Source organism: Saccostrea echinata, unplaced genomic scaffold (genome assembly GCF_033153115.1).
Source record: "Saccostrea echinata isolate AGI-Se365-2 ecotype Australia unplaced genomic scaffold, CSIRO_AGI_Sech_v1 ptg000014l, whole genome shotgun sequence".
In the NCBI taxonomy this organism is placed as follows: domain Eukaryota; kingdom Metazoa; phylum Mollusca; class Bivalvia; order Ostreida; family Ostreidae; genus Saccostrea; species Saccostrea echinata.
In genome coordinates, this window is record NW_026889763.1 from 16,677,572 (window position 1) to 16,694,392 (window position 16,821).

A 16,821-nucleotide genomic window follows, 5' to 3' on the forward strand; every position below is an offset into this window, starting at 1 on the left:
GTTTGTCATGTAAAATGCTCATTATTTAATGATATAAATTAAGAAGTGTTTGCTGTATTTGAATTTGGGTATTTAATGTTTCGTTTTCTCTGAAATTACTGAATAAACTAGAGATGACCAAAAACACAATTTCACTAGCATTCGTGTAAACTAAAGATAATCAGCTCCTACTTTCACTTTCACTGATGGGATAATGTCTGTTGTGGTAAAATTTATTCCATTAACCATCCTATTGACAACTGTTTTCAGTGCAATTGGTAAAGTATAATTCCTAGGTTTAAGAATTTATCTCCTATAGAATGCATACATATGTCTTGTATTTTAGATACTGTTAAAATTATTGGACTAGATTTAGTTTACTGGAATACTTCTTCCTAGGTCAAATGTCATTTTCCAGTATTCTTTCTCCATTCTATGATTAATATTTAATGGAATTTGCTTGATTACCTCCTAGATTTCATATAATCAAGTTAGAGGTGTAGCCTACCACATACAGCTGTCAGTGACTCAAGGGAAATAATCTAACCTGATTTCAGTTAGGAAGGATTTTACTCCTCTCAACAATCTGTTTCTCTGTATTAGTATAACATAAAATAAAAGTTGACCAAAAGGGGTGCATTTAAAATAAACATATTTACTATATATGTTGCCATTAATAAGTAAATATTGCCATAATTTATAAATACCAGAAAATATATGATGAATATAGAACCAAACTATATGTAAACAACAGGGAGGTAATCAAACAACCTATTATTATTATCTAAAGATTGATCTGTAGGTAAGCTAGTAAGTGTCTGTGAGTAAAAGTGGTTACAATGTAAAGTCAATAATTTTCCTATTTTTAAACATGTTAAGATACTGGGCAATATATTCAATTTCAATTTATTTATTGATTCACCAAACATGTTGGCATACAACCATGTTACATACAAAATGAAAAATACAGTGTGTTTTCAAGATTACTAAAACACATACTAAAGTACATACATACATGCAAGTGTACAAAATATAAATAAATATAAATAAAAACAATCTTGGTAAAAATAGTTTTCTATAACCATACAGAAATTGTATTTACCTTGTTCGAAAGATGTCATACACCAGGGAAGTATTACAAGTAGAATTCACCACCTGGCATTTTGCTTGACTACTCTCAAGGAAAATGAATGTCCAAAAATCACAACTTCCCACTAATTCAGTGTTATGAATAGCTAATAGGGTTATGTTCTTATATATTCGTTGCATGCAACTTGCATAATAAATTTTCACTTCAGTATTAATATAGATCTTCAAAATGATATTTTTTTTGGGGGGGGGGGGAGGGGGGGGGGAAAGAAACCATGTAGCATACATGTATATGTGAGTGAACTAAAATTCCTGGGTATCCAACATGTACATGTATAATACACGTCATTGTACTTCCTTGATGGTGATAGCTAATCCAAAAAGGGAAAATTTGTCAGAACAAAATCAGCTATTCAGCTTAAAGAATTAATTTTTAGTTTTGATTATCTTAGAAAATCTCTTGCTTGCCCTGACCTCATGGGTTGTTGTCAATAAATCCCAAATACAGATGTCTGCAATTATATTGATTTAATATTGAAGGTTCTTTATCATGTCATTATGATCAGTTGTTAAATTATTATCCAAAAGGATTGTGATTTTGTAATGTATGGTAAGATAGCGACAGGAGGTTTTAAGGGCTGTTTTTGAGGGGTGGTTTTAAGGGGTGATTTTGTAATGTATGGTAAGATAGTGACCGGAGGTTTTAAGGGCTGTTTTTGAGGGGCGGTTTTAAGGGGTGATTTTGTAATTCATGGTAAGATAGTGACAGGTTTTAAGGGCTGTTTTTCAGGGGTGGTTTTAAGGGGTGATTTTGTAATGCATGGTAAGATAGTGACCGGAGGTTTTAAGGGCTGTTTTTGAGGGGTGGTTTTAAGGGGTGATTTTGTAATGTATGGTAAGATAGTGACAGGAGGTTTTAAGGGCTGTTTTTGAGGGGTGGTTTTAAGGGGTGATTTTGTAATGCATGGTAAGATAGTGACCGGAGGTTTTAAAGCTGTTTATTTAGTGGTTCTCATTAATTCCATAATTAAAATTAAAAAAAAAGATAACAGATGCTGGACATTACAGTTCAACATTTAAAGTAAAGACAGAACCAAACTGCTAGAAAGATTCAAATAGCTGAGCAATTGGCCTTTCCGTTACATTTTTAAAAGTCTTCGGTTTGACCTGTCAGAGATGGGGACCCCCGTGTTAGATCTATATTATCAAAACAACCACCCAGACACTGCCACAGTCAACTCACAGAAAAAATTAAAGCACTCTGATATTGATACTGTTTCTTTTAATTCCTGTTTTGATTTTTATTCCAGATGTCAAACTGAATCAACCAGTTTTGGTAAACATTAAAGGACAGAGCAATAATTCTGTAACTTTGGGGAATGTGAGTGCAGACATTAGTTATGTAACATGTCAAGTTCATTCCCAAATCAAAAATGTCACCCTGTCTTCCACTCCTACACCAAGGGTGGGGAAGTCTTTGACTGGGGTAGACATTGGAATTGTCTCTGTTCTGCAACCCACTCAGACAGGAGTGACTTGGTACCTTCTGTCTAACCATAGCGAAGATGTGCAAGTTCTTCTGGCAGTTTTCTTGATGTCAAAAAATGGTAAGGTTTAAAGATCATAAATGATGAATATATACAGTGGAGCCTCATAAGTCTGGGTGTTCCCAAGCAAATTGTCTGAATTAATGAAGCATCCAGATTACTGAAGCAGACCTTTTATAATTTGTAGATAGAAATATTAATTCTGTTTTCCAAAAATTTGTCTGGAAGATGAATTATCCAGATTATTATTTGCATCCAGATTTGCAAGGCTCCACTGTATTCAGTGTTTAAAATGTAATATGTGCTGCATTTTTGAGAATTTTATTTTGCTGTTAAAATGTGCTGTTTTGTTAAATTTGTATGTAATTTAAACGTTTATGATCAATTACACTTAAAAGTTGTTTTAGGAGATTGATTCATTGTATGTTGTTTTATGTCCCATTCAAGAATTTTTCACTCAGTGACATATAGAAACGTCACCATATACCGGTGAAGGGCTTCAAATTTAGACCTTTACTCGACATTCAGGGCCATCGAACAGTGAGGGATCTTTATCGTACCAACGCCTGCCGTGACACGGGGCCTCAGTTTTTAAAGTCTCATCCAAAGACCCGCAACTTTCACTTCAAAGTGCCGAGTGCTTGGCAAAGGAACAGTTGCTACCTATTTTTTATTGACTTAAGTCAGTCATGGCCGAGATTCAAACTCACGACCTTTGGATCACTGTTCTATAAGAAAAACTTCTGTACAATCGCATATATAGTATTATATAAGGAATTAATATTGTGCAGGAGACAATAATGTAATTCTGCTTCAATAAAAGCTTAAAAATAGTTCTTCCATCGCTAATATGAACAGCAGAAGTTTTTAAACCTTCTTTTTCCCTGCCATTGAAATAGTTAATTACATTTTTACAACAAAAAAATTTCCAACATCAAAGATGCAGCTCATATTGCTTTAAAATTGCATCTATGGTATGGTATTCTGTAAGCCATATACCATAAAATTAAACTGTTTCTTATTAAATACTCCATAATGGTAGCTGTAATCTGGATTTCTTCTTATTTTGCAAAGTCCTACGTTGGTAGCTACAATCTGGATTTCTCCCTTATTTTACAGTGCCCTTAATTGTTGATGTTATCTGGATTCTTTCCTATTTTACAGAGCTCCTGGTTGATGGATGTAATCTGGATTTCTCTATTTTACAGAGTACCTAGTTGCTGATGTTATCTGGATTTTTCCCTATTTTACAGAGCTCCTGGTTTATGGATGTAATCGGGATTTCTCTATTTTACAGAGCACCTAGTTGTTGATGTTATCTAGATTCTTCCCTGTTTTACAGAGCCCCTGGTTGATGGATGTAATCTGGATTTCTCTATTTTACAGAGTGCTGAGTTGTTGACGTTATCTAGATTCTTCCCTGTTTTACAGAGCCCCTGGTTGATGGATGTAATCTGGATTTCTCTATTTTACAGAGCACCTAGTTGTTGATGTTATCTAGATTCTTCCCTATTTTACAGAGCCCCTGGTTGATGGATGTAATCTGGATTTCTCTATTTTACACAGAGCCCCTAGTTGGTGGTTGTAATCTAGAGTTTTCCTTGGAGGTTGATGCCAATCTTCATGTCTCTTACACCACCACCAAGAATCTAGTAGAATTCCAGTGGTCCAACATCCCTCTGAGGAATAGATCTGCCCAGCCTGATTGTGAAGATAGATCTTTCCAGGATATGTTAGAATACAACATCTATGTCAAATACCTATCTGAGAATGATTTTACGACAGGGGAGTACTTTTCAACATTGAAACAAATGATGACAGCTGAAGATGTTTTGGCTAATGGTGTCCTGGTAAAGAAGATTTTCATGTGTTTTATACACTGCACACTAAACAGTTCCGAATCTGTGATATTTTTTTACTCAATTAGAGTAATCTGCCCTTCGATAAAAAAATATACCAAATTGAAATCTACAGGGTATTACTCAATATGAAATAAATTCAAACAATCTTAGAATATTAATTGAATAGGCCAAAACAAATTAATGGAACACTTTATTTACATGTATTTTCTCCACTTTGGTAAGCAACAGTGATTTCTGTTCACTAATACTTCATTGCCTTGGAACATTTTTCCTAGGGGTAATTACCTGGTACCTCATGTTGAAAATGAAACATATAAGCACAAGCTCAATATTAACACCTTTATACTATGTATTTTTCTCATTGAATGTCAAAAACCATTTCCCTTTAGTGTATAGAGAGTCTTCAGTGAATGTCAAAAACCATTTCCCTTTAGTGTATAGAGAGTCTTCAGTATTCACTTCTAGTTGCTGATTTTTACCCAGTTCTAATTAGAGGTGGATCAAATTAAGGGTTAGATTTATTGATTCAGGAAGATAGAGGTTATTAGTACTTTTATATATATGTATTTTTTTAAGCTGATTTTGTGCCTGGCCTGATAATTTTCAATGACAAATATCTTCTGCAAAGCCCAGATCCTGTTGTAAATTTGTTTTTTGGTTTGTTAGACAACTTATACTGTACGTGTACATAAATTGACGTATTCAAAATTTAGTGCAATCACTGGGTATGGAGTGGTTGGCATAATCAGGAATTAGCGTTACACACGTCTAAGCCATGTGTTGTATTTATTTATGATTTATTAATGGTATTCATGAATTAACGCATTGTTGTCTGCGCCAAAGCCGCTAAAATATGAAGCCCACTTTTTAAGTACACATCTCGTACAGTATTTAACAATCAAGAAGAGAAGAATTGGACCTCTTGTGGCAGAAACTATATGCTTCCTTTCTTAAGGCAGCATATATACACTTCCCTTTTTTAAGGCAGCATTTATAAACTTCCCTTTTTTAAGGCAGCATTTATATGCTTCCCTTTCTTAAGGCAGCATTTATATGCTTCCCTACAGATTCTGATATTTTTTTTCTGGCTCACACTTACACAAAAAGAAATTGTATTAAAATGATGATTTTCTGTGTAAATTTTCGGATTTTATAAAGTACATGAAAAATCTTATTATGATGTTACAATGGATCTAAAACAACCATTCTAAATCAATTTCTAGATCTATATGAATCTTTAATTACAAATGTTTAATTTCAGCTTGCTAAAACAAAAAATAAAGCCACTGTACAAAAACCAGAATTTCTGGCCTCATCATACACAGGAACAGGGGCAGTGTATAATATGATTGTCAAGGCAACGACCCCATCAGGTGTTACCATGGCAGCATATTTCCCTAAGGTCACATACAGCTGTAATTTACAACAAAGGGATGGCTGTAAAATGTATGGTCAGTAAATGGTACCCCAAAAAATCTAACATTTACAGAAGCCTTGTTAATTATAATTAGGCATTCAAAAAGCATTATTAGCACTTTGTAGTTCATAAGCTGTCAATAATTGTTAAATCTCCACATTTCTGTGGTTACCTTTCTCAATTTCCTATACAGGTGTATTCTGGATGATAACTGCAGTTCTACTGGGGATAGCTGGAGTCTTCCTAACTTTTCTGGGACACAGATTATTTAGAACCGGTAAGATTTATGTGTAAACATAGGTAGATTTTTAGAACCAGTAAGACTTACTTGTAAAGATAGGTAGATTTTTAGAACCGGTAAGATTTACGTGTAAAGCTAGGTAGATTTTTTAGAGGTCTTGAGGAGGTATAATGCACTTGTTAAAAGTATAATGAGTTTTAAAGTAACATATTCATAAACGTTTGGAAGATGAGACTCCAAAATACCAAATTTATCCAAAATTACCTCTTCAGTGGAATCACTCTATAACAAATTTATATACCTGTATATGTAACATTTATACTGGTACCAAACTCCTGATCAGTTATTTCAATGGTTTAATTATTAAGTTAATGTTATATATTAAAGCTATTGGATTGTTTAGACAGGGAGCTAAAAAAATATGAAATTAACATTCAGTTGTCTATTATATGCTGTAGATCATCTAATTTTTGTGACTACACCTTATTTTTGAGAGATGGTTACTTTGTATTTATAAGCAAGAGAAAATTTTGACTATTATGCTAGCTTTAATTATAATCTTTAAAAATACAAATGTAAGCAAGAGTGAAATTTTCCCAAGCAGAATGTCTTACATAATTATGGGAAAATAAAGTTCTCCCCAAAACAATTGATTTATAGTACATGTTTTTGTACACTAAATTCAAATGATATTGGTTAACTCTATGTATAAAAGGCTTATACAGAAGATGTTTAGTTCTCGTGATTGTTGTTATGTATAATGAATAATGATTATTGTTATATATCTAGGTATTAATGTTGTAAATTATATAGAATAGATGTAGAGGGGAGATGACTCTTCTGTATCCAAAATGTAAATAACCTGAATATTGGATCATTAGTGATCCAATTTTAGTGTTGTAAATTATATAGAATAGATGAAAAGGACCAGAAATTGTCAAGTAAAGGGGAGATGACTCTTCTGTATCCAAAATGTAAATAACCTGAATATTGGATCATTAGTGATCAATTTTGGCCAAGGAATGTGTTGATCACGAGGCAGAATAGTTCTGTCATAGGTAACTTTATAAGGCAGAATATTTTTGATACATAGATAACTTTTATAGTTGTTTAACATACCTTGTAAGGTAGGAATGTTCCAAGTTAACTCACTATTAGTGGAAGCCTTATAAGTTTGGATTGTTATTTTTACCTGTAAGAATAATTTAGTGGACCATTTAGTTGAAGGTAGCTTTATAGAGTAGTTATGTTCTATAACAGGTAACTTTCTGTTTGAGGAAGCTTTATAAAAGTATGTTACTAGTATTAGGTAATACTGTAAAATCATATTTTCGTGGGGTCAAATTTTAGAAGCTTGAGGAAAAACTATTGGTTTGAGGGGATTTGATTTTGTGGTTTGAGAAGTGTTGGGTAGTTTTGTATATGATATTTTACATTTGGTGATGGACATGAATTCATGGGTCTCTTCATACCTCAAATACCGTGAAAATTAAACCCCACAAAAATTAGAGATGTTACAGTAATTGAGGACTGTTTTGTTTAAAGTAACTTTATAAGGCAGATATGTTCTGTTACAGGTAACTTTTTATTAGAGGTAGCTTTATAAAGGTATGATACCTGTAAGGTAATAATTTAGGACTGTTCTGTTTATGGTCACTTATAAGATAGATATTTTCTATTACAGGTAACTTTTTTTGTGCCTTCCTGGGATTTTGCATCATTTTCTACAGTGTACAGTGTCTATATTCCAGCCAAAGTGATACAGGTACAAATCATTAAATGCAATCTTAATTAATGTAAACATTTCAAATTATTATGCACATGATATTCAGACACATTAAAACATCTTTTTTCAAAGATTTTGCTTATGAACATCCCCAATATTTGATTTCAATAAAATGGTGACAAATTCATAAAATATTTTATTTCAGCCTCTTATATTATTGAATGTTTGATTATTTTCCAGTTGTGCTTGTCGTTATGGTCATTCTGAGTGTAGTATGTGCTGTCTTCTGGGTGGGGATGTACGAGCTTGTGGGGGCACCTGCTCTCTCGGTTCTATTTTCTGGACTGGTAGCAGGATACATCATCTCCAGCATTGTCTTCTACACAAAGTTTGGTGAGAGTTAACTTTGAACAGTAGAGGCATTTACTTCAATGGTACGTATGTATTTGTACAGATCTTGTCTACTTTTAACAGGTAATCTGTCGTACTGGGACAGTTCCTTTAATTATGGTATGGCTTTCACCTGCGGAGTCCTGGCTATTCCTGTCTTTATTCTGGCTTACACTAAAGTGGTAATTATATTTTTACAAAAACACTTTTTAAGGCCAAAAGTAATGTATTTGAACTCTCTCTCTCTCCTAAATCAACTGTCAGAAGGATTTTTAATACATTTATTAATTGATATATTTGTAATATATGTATTTGTAATACATGTATTTCACAGGTACTTGTGGACAGGAACATCCCCCCCCCCCCCCCCCCCCCCCCCCGTTATTCAACCCCAAGGTTTGATGGACATTTTTTTCACAAATTATATTTATTACACTTATTCGTCATGTGTACCATAGGAAAAAATCGTGAAAAACCCAAAATAATCGTTCCACACAAAAATACCCCACTATACATTATAAGAGAGATCTCTCTATAGTGGGGTATTTTTGTATGGAACGATTATTTTGGGGTTTTCACAATTTTTTCCTATGGTACACATGATGAATAAGTGTAATAAATATAATTTGTGAAAAAAATGTCCAACAAACCTCGGGGTTGAATATCGGGGGGTGGGGGGTGGGGTGGGGCATGTCCACAAGTACCTGTGATGTATTTTTATTTTTTTTTTCAGCTGAACATTTTATCGTGTGCATTCATTGGATCCTATCTAATTATTTTGGTTCCCGATATCTTCCTCCACACTGGAATGAAGTACATCGTTGTCAACTCTATCAGACACTCCACAGATTTTGATTACATTAATGTCATTAACACTGGACCCTTTCTCTTGCCAGGTATACTATATATCATCATTTACAGCATATTGTGTTGTCCCTATGTTTATGTTAGAAACTTTTTTTGAGATTTGTTTTTTGAGATGCACATGTTCTTTATCAAGAAAATGTTTTGCAAAAAGTAGATAAGATTTTTATCTGGTGTTTTAAATGGAGTATTATTATGAAGCAGTTTCATTTCTTTGGGTATACTGCATGGTCTTGTTTCAGAGATAATCCTAAGCTGTGCCTGGTTTTTGTTCTGTGTCTTTGGAGCGTTCGTGCAGTTTTATCGTGACTGGAACAAGCCAGACTTTCCACAAAGTTCCAGAAGATGTGGGAAAAAAGTCCAACCAGAATATAACCAGGTACCAGCCCGGTACAATGTGGATTCGGAGGGGGATTCTGACAGGGAACCTGATGAGCGGTCACCCCTCCTCAGACAGACAAGGAATATCCGACACCACAGAGAGAGGGTTTTAGCAGCCCCCACATAAGTGTACTGGCATGATGAAGGGAGACAACTCCTCACTATTCCTATTTTTGTCTCAATCGACATGTTGTTTGTCAGTCTGCATTTGCTATAGTAATGCATTAACATGTACTGATGTAAGCTTCTTATATAAATGTTAATATTATGCTCTGCTATAATCAAAAAGAAAACTGATCTGAGAGACAATACAATCAAAAATACGTGTAAATTAATTTGATTTGATAATTACAAGTATTCTCTAAAATCTTGTCAAAATAGGAAATTTGTTATTTTAAAGCACATACATGTACAAGAGAAAAAGGAAAATAAGAGTTTCCTGAAAAAAAAAAAATGGGCTCAACGTCACCTCTCAGCGTCTTCTAGATATAATTTTTGTAAATAATCTAATATATATAATATTTATTATCAAATGAAGAGTTAAGGAGGCTGGGGGTCAACAAATTAACCATCAGATATAACTTAATTTTTTAGATATGATATCTTAAGCTGTCAACTGTCATTTGGCAAAGAAAAATTTCATACATTTAAGTTTTAAAATTTCATCATTTTTGTATATTTTTATATGGAGCTCTTCTTCTAAAGGAGATCAATATAGTCTGAAAATGACCACAACCACCCAGCCCTCTAACAAACATTCTTAGAGTTTTGCATAAGCAATACAAGTGTAAATTAAATTAAAACTTGAAAATTAAAAAGGCCACAATTCCATTAAAAAGTCATTGAAGCTAAATGAAATGCTAATTGGGTCTTCAACTCATCAAGGGACACTCACATACCAAAAATCAGCTCGATATTTGCAAGAAAAAAAGTTTTGAAAACCAAGGGAAACAGACATGGATGGACAGACAGACGGACAGACGAGGAGGAAACCTATAGCCCCCTCCAATTTCACCAGTAGGGGGACTAATAAGGAGATTACTAGTACACAAAAATGAGAGTTGAGTCACTATGATAAAACACATTCACATGTTGTAGACAGGCAAGGAGTGATTCTTAGTCACTGTTAGAAATGCTCAAACATACTTAATATACACAATCATGACACTAGGGACTTATGTTCCTTCATTTCTGTGATATGTACCAGTAGGTTTGCTGTCAACCAATACTCAGTACAATAGAAAGAATATTTATTGTATTTGTTTATTTTTTTAACATGATTGTAATATTGAATTTAATGGAATGTGAGGGGGGGGGGGGGGGTGGAGAGAGAGATTCTGATAAATCAGTATTACTAATCAAAACTTATTGGACTATGTTTCATATTTCTCCATGTTGCAATATATTCTATTAATTTTTTAAATTATTAGAAAGGGGATGTAATTTGTAATTAACAATTGTCTCACACTATCTGCATTGTAAATGAATTTTTATATTTGTGCATTTTTTATTTCACATTGATTTTGTTTATAATTTATTTAATAAATCATGAATAATCTTTTTTTTCTCCTTTTATTGAACATGCATGATTAAGATTAAGACAATATCAGAAACGCCGTAAAATTATTGCGTTGTTTAAAACAGGATTTTCTGTAAGTGAATATAAATATGTACAAATTCATCTCTGCATAATTTTATTGCATCCAGTTATTCTGAAACACCCATTTAGAAATAAAGATGTGAAAAAGGTCACTACATAAAAAAATTCTTCTAGATTCATTAAATGTGGAGATGGGAGCGATAAAACAGTTGAAGTGTAAACACAGTGAATTCAGTCATTTTAATGAATGGTTCAAGGCGGCTGTCAATATAATAAATTTGAAAAACATAGGACAAATTAAGGAAAAAATAAATTGTATTAAAAATCTGCATTATAATGGGTTTTTTTTTCGTTGGGTGTTTTAATTTATGACAAGGGATGTTTTTTGTAATTAAACGAGTAATTGTTGTCGTTTACAAAATTTAGGCATCGAGATTAAAGATAATTTATGCGTTCAGAAAGAAGTATAATACAATTAACCATATAAACTTTTATTTATTGACAAATTGAGTGAGATTTTTTCTTTCAAATGAATGTCAAACTAAGACTCGATTTTTATTCACGAAACAGAATTAAAAAAAAAAAAAGAAAGAAAGAAAGAAAAAAAAACGCTTATTATATACTCCAATGAACCTATGTATTTTCCCCGTGTGAATTTCTTTTATTTGATAGTTTACATTTGAATTTGTTATAAAATTCCTAATTTGTCATTGTTTTCTTAATTGGTTAACGGTAACCTATTAAACACGCCACCATGGATTGAGCAATGTTGACCAGTACGTTATCGTGTATGTTGACACGGGTCGTTGCGGCGCACGTGAGATTTGAGCTCACGATGTCAACTAAAACTCAGTCTACGGAGCAAACAAACTGACATTCTTATCTTATAGTTTTGAGAAATTCAAATTCGGACCAAAAGAAACTTTTACTTTGACACGAGAAGACGAATGAATTCTGCCAAAGTCTGAGGCTTTGAGTGAACTTTTTGAGACGATGATGAAGAGAAAACGAGAGAATTCCGAGAACTTCGAGGAACCGGCGGCAAAACATGCGAACACTCTGCGAGGTATTCTTTGCGTATTAACGATTATAATTATGAAAAAGCAGTAGAAAAAAGTTTCAATATGCAGTTGTAAAGGGAAATTTTATCCCAATACCATTATTTAATTTATACATAATTCAGTCTACAAACTTAGAAAAACGGCATATTTTGTACTTTTTTTAACCATTGAGGCTGTCTGAAATTCAGTTCACGTTTAACATCTTAAAATTCAGAACCTACGATGAAGGGAGACGAAATACAAAAAAAAAAAAAAAAAAAAAAAAAAAAAAAAAAAAAAAAAAAAATTGTCGAAATGAGTAAAGCATAGGCGTATTTAGTCTTATTGTTTAGTAAATTTGTTAAATTGAAACACATCGTTTTATCCAATATTGTAAATATACTTTGGGAATAAACTTTTATCACAAAAACAAGTGTCAGTGACATATCACCTAAAAACTACTGAAATAAGATATTTATTTATATATATATAGAGATATATTTTTTTACAGTTTCAATAATGTCGGAACAAATTATAATATCGCAGAAGACTGATGCAACTTCATACATGAAATGTTAGTCGCAACCAAAGTTTAAGGCATTGAAAATAATAACCTTTTATGGGCATCATGCAGTTATTACAAGAGAAATAGCTGTAGGATTTCTTAGTATTATGTACCAGGTCTCTAATTCAATTTCATATATTCCATAGACGTTTCATAAAAATCTTAAACTTAAGGACATACGCAACGTAGTTTGAACTTTATTGTCTTTTTCTCTGGAGTTGAAGAGTTCCGATACTTAAAGGAACTGTGTGCTACATTTAAATGTCTATATATGCGGTTGTACACTTCTTCTAAAACAAGTTTGGATAAACAAAACATCTAGAACATATGTTTAGTAATTTTTGTATATTTTTCTTTGAATTGTACAAGAATTTTCATCAATTGATATCTTTTCAAAACCCCTGGTAATGCATGCTGCTTTTTTGTCTACGAACATCTGATGGCACTATAATCTTAAATTAAAAATATCTTGAAAAATTATCAGTAGGTAAGGTACGTTGCGTATGTCCTTAAACACTGACATAAAGTTTTTAGATTTTTTTAAATTAAAGAATTTGTATATTTCAAGCTAAAGTAAAACCCCCATGTCTATTAAGTGCTGCAAATGTATCTATATTTCATAACTACTCCATTTGAAACTAAACTCGTGCCAACTGTGTTGCTTTCATTTATTATGTACACTGCACATGTACATATATATATATATATATATATATATATATATATATATATATATATATATATATATATATATATATATATATATATATATATATATATATATATATATTTAAAACTCTCAAGTAATGAGAAAAGTTCCGACCGAATTTCATTATAATCTGACAATGGAGGAAAAAAAATACTGAAAAATATAAGATGAAGCTATGCACCAGCAAGAAAATCTGATTTGTGCTTATACCCTTTTTTTTGGGGGGGGGGGTCGTTTTTTTGTTTTGGAACTGAGAGGAGGGTGCGTTTCATTTGGACGGAGTTCTTTCATTTGGGCGGAATTTTGTTACAATTTCATTTGGGCAGAATTTTGTTATTTCATTTTGGCGAATTATTTTGCATGCAATAAATTATTGGATAGTAACAGAAGGTAAACACCAGTCGCGATAACATGAAAGGAATTCATGAATGTTATTGTCTACAAATAGCCAGCCAAAACTGATTTCTGAATTTAAGTGGTCAGTTTATATCTTTTAGATATACAAATAACAAAGAGTATTTTAAAATTAACCATAGTTGGTTTTAACATGAAATTGCCACCTTTTCGCTCTCATGAAAAAAAAATCCGTCCAAAGGAAATATTTTTTTTCCACCTGTACCTGTACCAGGGAGGAGGGGGGTATATAAAGGTGCTACTGGACGGGGTCTATATTTTCTGATCATTTAAAAATGTCACATGACTGGATTGCATCTTAAATTTCTGACTCTATTCCATATCCAAGACTGTTCAAAATTACATTTTAGCACATTTATCTTCCTCATAAAGGTTTCATTTATTCTCTTTACAGATGAGGAAGAAGCAGAAAAAGAGACCTACTCGGCTGCAGAGCTCCAGCTTCGGCAAGTGATGAACGACTTTGTGCGCCTATACGAGCGCCTAAACCCAGAGGACGATCCCTCTACCAAGCCTAGTTATTCTTACAGCGAACTGGTGTTTCTGGCTATCCTACGATCGCCGAACTTCTGCCTACCTATTGGAGAAATCTACAAATATATCCAGGCTCGTTTCGCGTTCTTCCGGACGTCAAGTAGTCAACATTGGAAGAATGCCGTCAGACACAGTTTATCCAAGACTAAATGTTTCTCCAAAATCTCTGTAGGGCGAGGTGTCGCTGTGACTAAGAAGCTCCAAAAAGCAACATATCTGTGGTGCCTTGTACCTTCCAGTATTATCAGTTTCGCTCGAGGTGACTATCGTCCATCATCCGACAGAAAAATGGAGTTTGGCTACTACAGCCTCAATGCAGGGCAGTTTTGGGGACAGGTGGCTATCTACTTGGAGAGAAAGTTGACGGCATTTAGGAGAATACTTTCCCGCAGCAGTCGACCAGGGGAAATATTTGAGGAACAGCTTTGTAAAATACCCAGCAGAGAGGAAATATTTCAGAGGGGGAGCTATTTTGAGAGACGAAATTTGGAACAGGACCGAAACGTCATGTCGACAGACAAACAAGCTGTCGTCTCAGAAGAAAATGTTCACGTCAGTCAAGCGATAATGGGAGAGTCAAAAACCACAGAGGAAGATGCATCAACGACAAAGGTTCTTAATTTGACCGATACCAACCGCAGTGCCAACACCAGTGCCAAGGATGACAGTGGTATTGTTTCTGATGTTTTCCTTTCCAACACCAGCGCCGACATCTCTCTGACAGACGCAAATATAATCGAACACTCCCTCAATCTCCTGTTGAAAAAAGAAAGTGACTTGACACAGACGTCATCACCTGTCACCAATAATATAACGTATTTGGGACAAAGCAGTAATCAAGACGACAGAAAAACGCCCGAGTTACCCGACTTACGGAACGTCAGTCCTCTGAATTTATCTCCAATATTAGCAACCGATCCGCAAGAAATGCCAGACGAATCTTCCAAAATCTCCATGCACGTTGCGTATTCGACACCGCATGGATACAGACCACCGCCTCCATACAATCCTGTTATGACGTCACAGCCACTTGCATACCATCACAATTCACTTTATCCATACCCAGCGTTTGGAGAAGAGAATGGGTTCAATTTTGGATTACCTCCCTTGTATCAATACAGCTATCATTACGATTCTGGCGGAAACCAGGAATTTTGCTTTTAGTGCTAATTACAAGATGTTTTTAACTGGGGAAAAGAGTGCTTGAATTTTTATATCTTTTACTGAAATATTGTATAGAAATTGTACATTAATTCACCTTCAATTTTTTAATTTCTTGATACATATACGCTTTTTAAAAGACAATGTTTCATTTATTGTGTAAATATTTTAAATGTGTCAGATTGTTTTGTACTTTTTAATGATCTATATGAGATTTCCAAGAGTAATAAAGTAGTATTTTTGCATGATTTGTTTTTGTAAAGAAATATTCCATTCATTGCATGAAAAGGATCTAATAGCAGGCCTGAATGCCTGTAATCATTCTCTTCACAATTAAGGTACATTAAGTGAATTACATTTCACAATAAAATAGCAGTATTCAGAATAAATCATAAATTCATATAGAATAAATCGGGGGAGAAAAAGAAATTTTGTTCACTCTTTGGTGGACAGCTTTTTAGATATTTTTTTAAGGTATTAAAAATAGGAAATAATTTCAACAAGAGGCCCATGGGCCACATCACTCACCTGAGCACATTGGTCAGGAGAAAAGCAGAAATCGGTTCAGTAATCAAGTGATCACAAATATCCTCCCAACCCCACTTGAGGGAAAGTGGGCATGATCTGTTCACACTTGAATCTACACTAATTGAGGATGCTTCCATATTTCTTTGACTAATCATGGTTTTAGATTATTTTTTTCTATGTGTGATCTTCTATTGTGGCTCCCCCCCCCCCCCCCCCCCCAAATGATTTGAACAAACTTGAATCTACACTACCTGAGGATGCTTCTAAATTATATGACTAATCATGGATTTGCTGTTCTTAGGAAGAAGCTCTTTAAAGATATTTCCTATATATTCCAATGTAAAACTCTGATCACCCATTGTGGCCCCACCCTACCCAGGAGGAGGGGGTCATGATTTGAAAAATTTGAATCAATATTACCTGAGGATGTTTCTATATGTATATAACTAATCATGGCTTTGCTATCCTTGAGAAGATTTTTCCTATAAATTCCCATGTAAAACTTTGATCAACCATTGTGATCCCTCCCTAACCCTGAAAGTAGTGATTTGAACAAACATTAATGTAAACTACCTGAGGATGCTTCCATATGATATGACTAACCATGGCTTTGCTGTTCTTTAGAGAAAGATTTTTTAAGATTTATCCTATGTATTCCCATCTAAAATTTTGATCACAGGTAACTATGGTATTAAACTATTCTACAGTTGTTGTGCATCACTTTTCTTTGAACCTGAAATATTGTGGATTCTTAGAAAGACGAGGTACAGTCCT

The 16,821-nt window shown here is 33.7% G+C and overlaps 2 protein-coding genes across 2 annotated transcripts; both read left to right on the forward strand.

The window, feature by feature from the left end:
* The first annotated feature begins 172 nt into the window (after window positions 1–172).
* LOC133187299 (transmembrane 7 superfamily member 3-like) lies at window positions 173–10,800 on the forward strand. The gene is made up of 10 exons (XM_061322661.1): window positions 173–257; window positions 2,379–2,675; window positions 4,182–4,465; window positions 5,739–5,928; window positions 6,088–6,171; window positions 7,820–7,900; window positions 8,102–8,254; window positions 8,336–8,433; window positions 8,985–9,147; window positions 9,358–10,800. The coding sequence occupies exons 1-10, from the start codon at window positions 194–196 to the stop codon at window positions 9,621–9,623; spliced, it is 1,680 nt and encodes a 559-aa protein (XP_061178645.1). The 5' UTR covers window positions 173–193; the 3' UTR covers window positions 9,624–10,800.
* A 1,158-nt stretch (window positions 10,801–11,958) lies between these two features.
* Window positions 11,959–15,762, forward strand: LOC133187300 (forkhead box protein N4-like). The gene is made up of 2 exons (XM_061322663.1): window positions 11,959–12,162; window positions 14,219–15,762. Exons 1-2 carry the CDS (start codon window positions 12,090–12,092, stop codon window positions 15,520–15,522), a joined length of 1,377 nt encoding a protein of 458 aa, XP_061178647.1. The 5' UTR covers window positions 11,959–12,089; the 3' UTR covers window positions 15,523–15,762.
* Window positions 15,763–16,821: the final 1,059 nt, after the last annotated feature.

Bases quoted from the DNA above. Each gene is read 5' to 3' on its own strand.
- LOC133187299 (XM_061322661.1), top strand. From the start codon at position 194: ATGTCTGTTGTGGTAAAATTTATTCCATTAACCATCCTATTGACAACT. The intron at 4,466-5,738 runs GTAAAGAAGATT...GTTTAATTTCAG, and splicing joins TTTTGGCTAATGGTGTCCTG to CTTGCTAAAACAAAAAATAA. The intron at 9,148-9,357 runs GTATACTATATA...GTCTTGTTTCAG, and splicing joins TGGACCCTTTCTCTTGCCAG to AGATAATCCTAAGCTGTGCC.
- LOC133187300 (XM_061322663.1), top strand. From the start codon at position 12,090: ATGATGAAGAGAAAACGAGAGAATTCCGAGAACTTCGAGGAACCGGCG. The intron at 12,163-14,218 runs GTATTCTTTGCG...TTCTCTTTACAG, and splicing joins ACATGCGAACACTCTGCGAG to ATGAGGAAGAAGCAGAAAAA.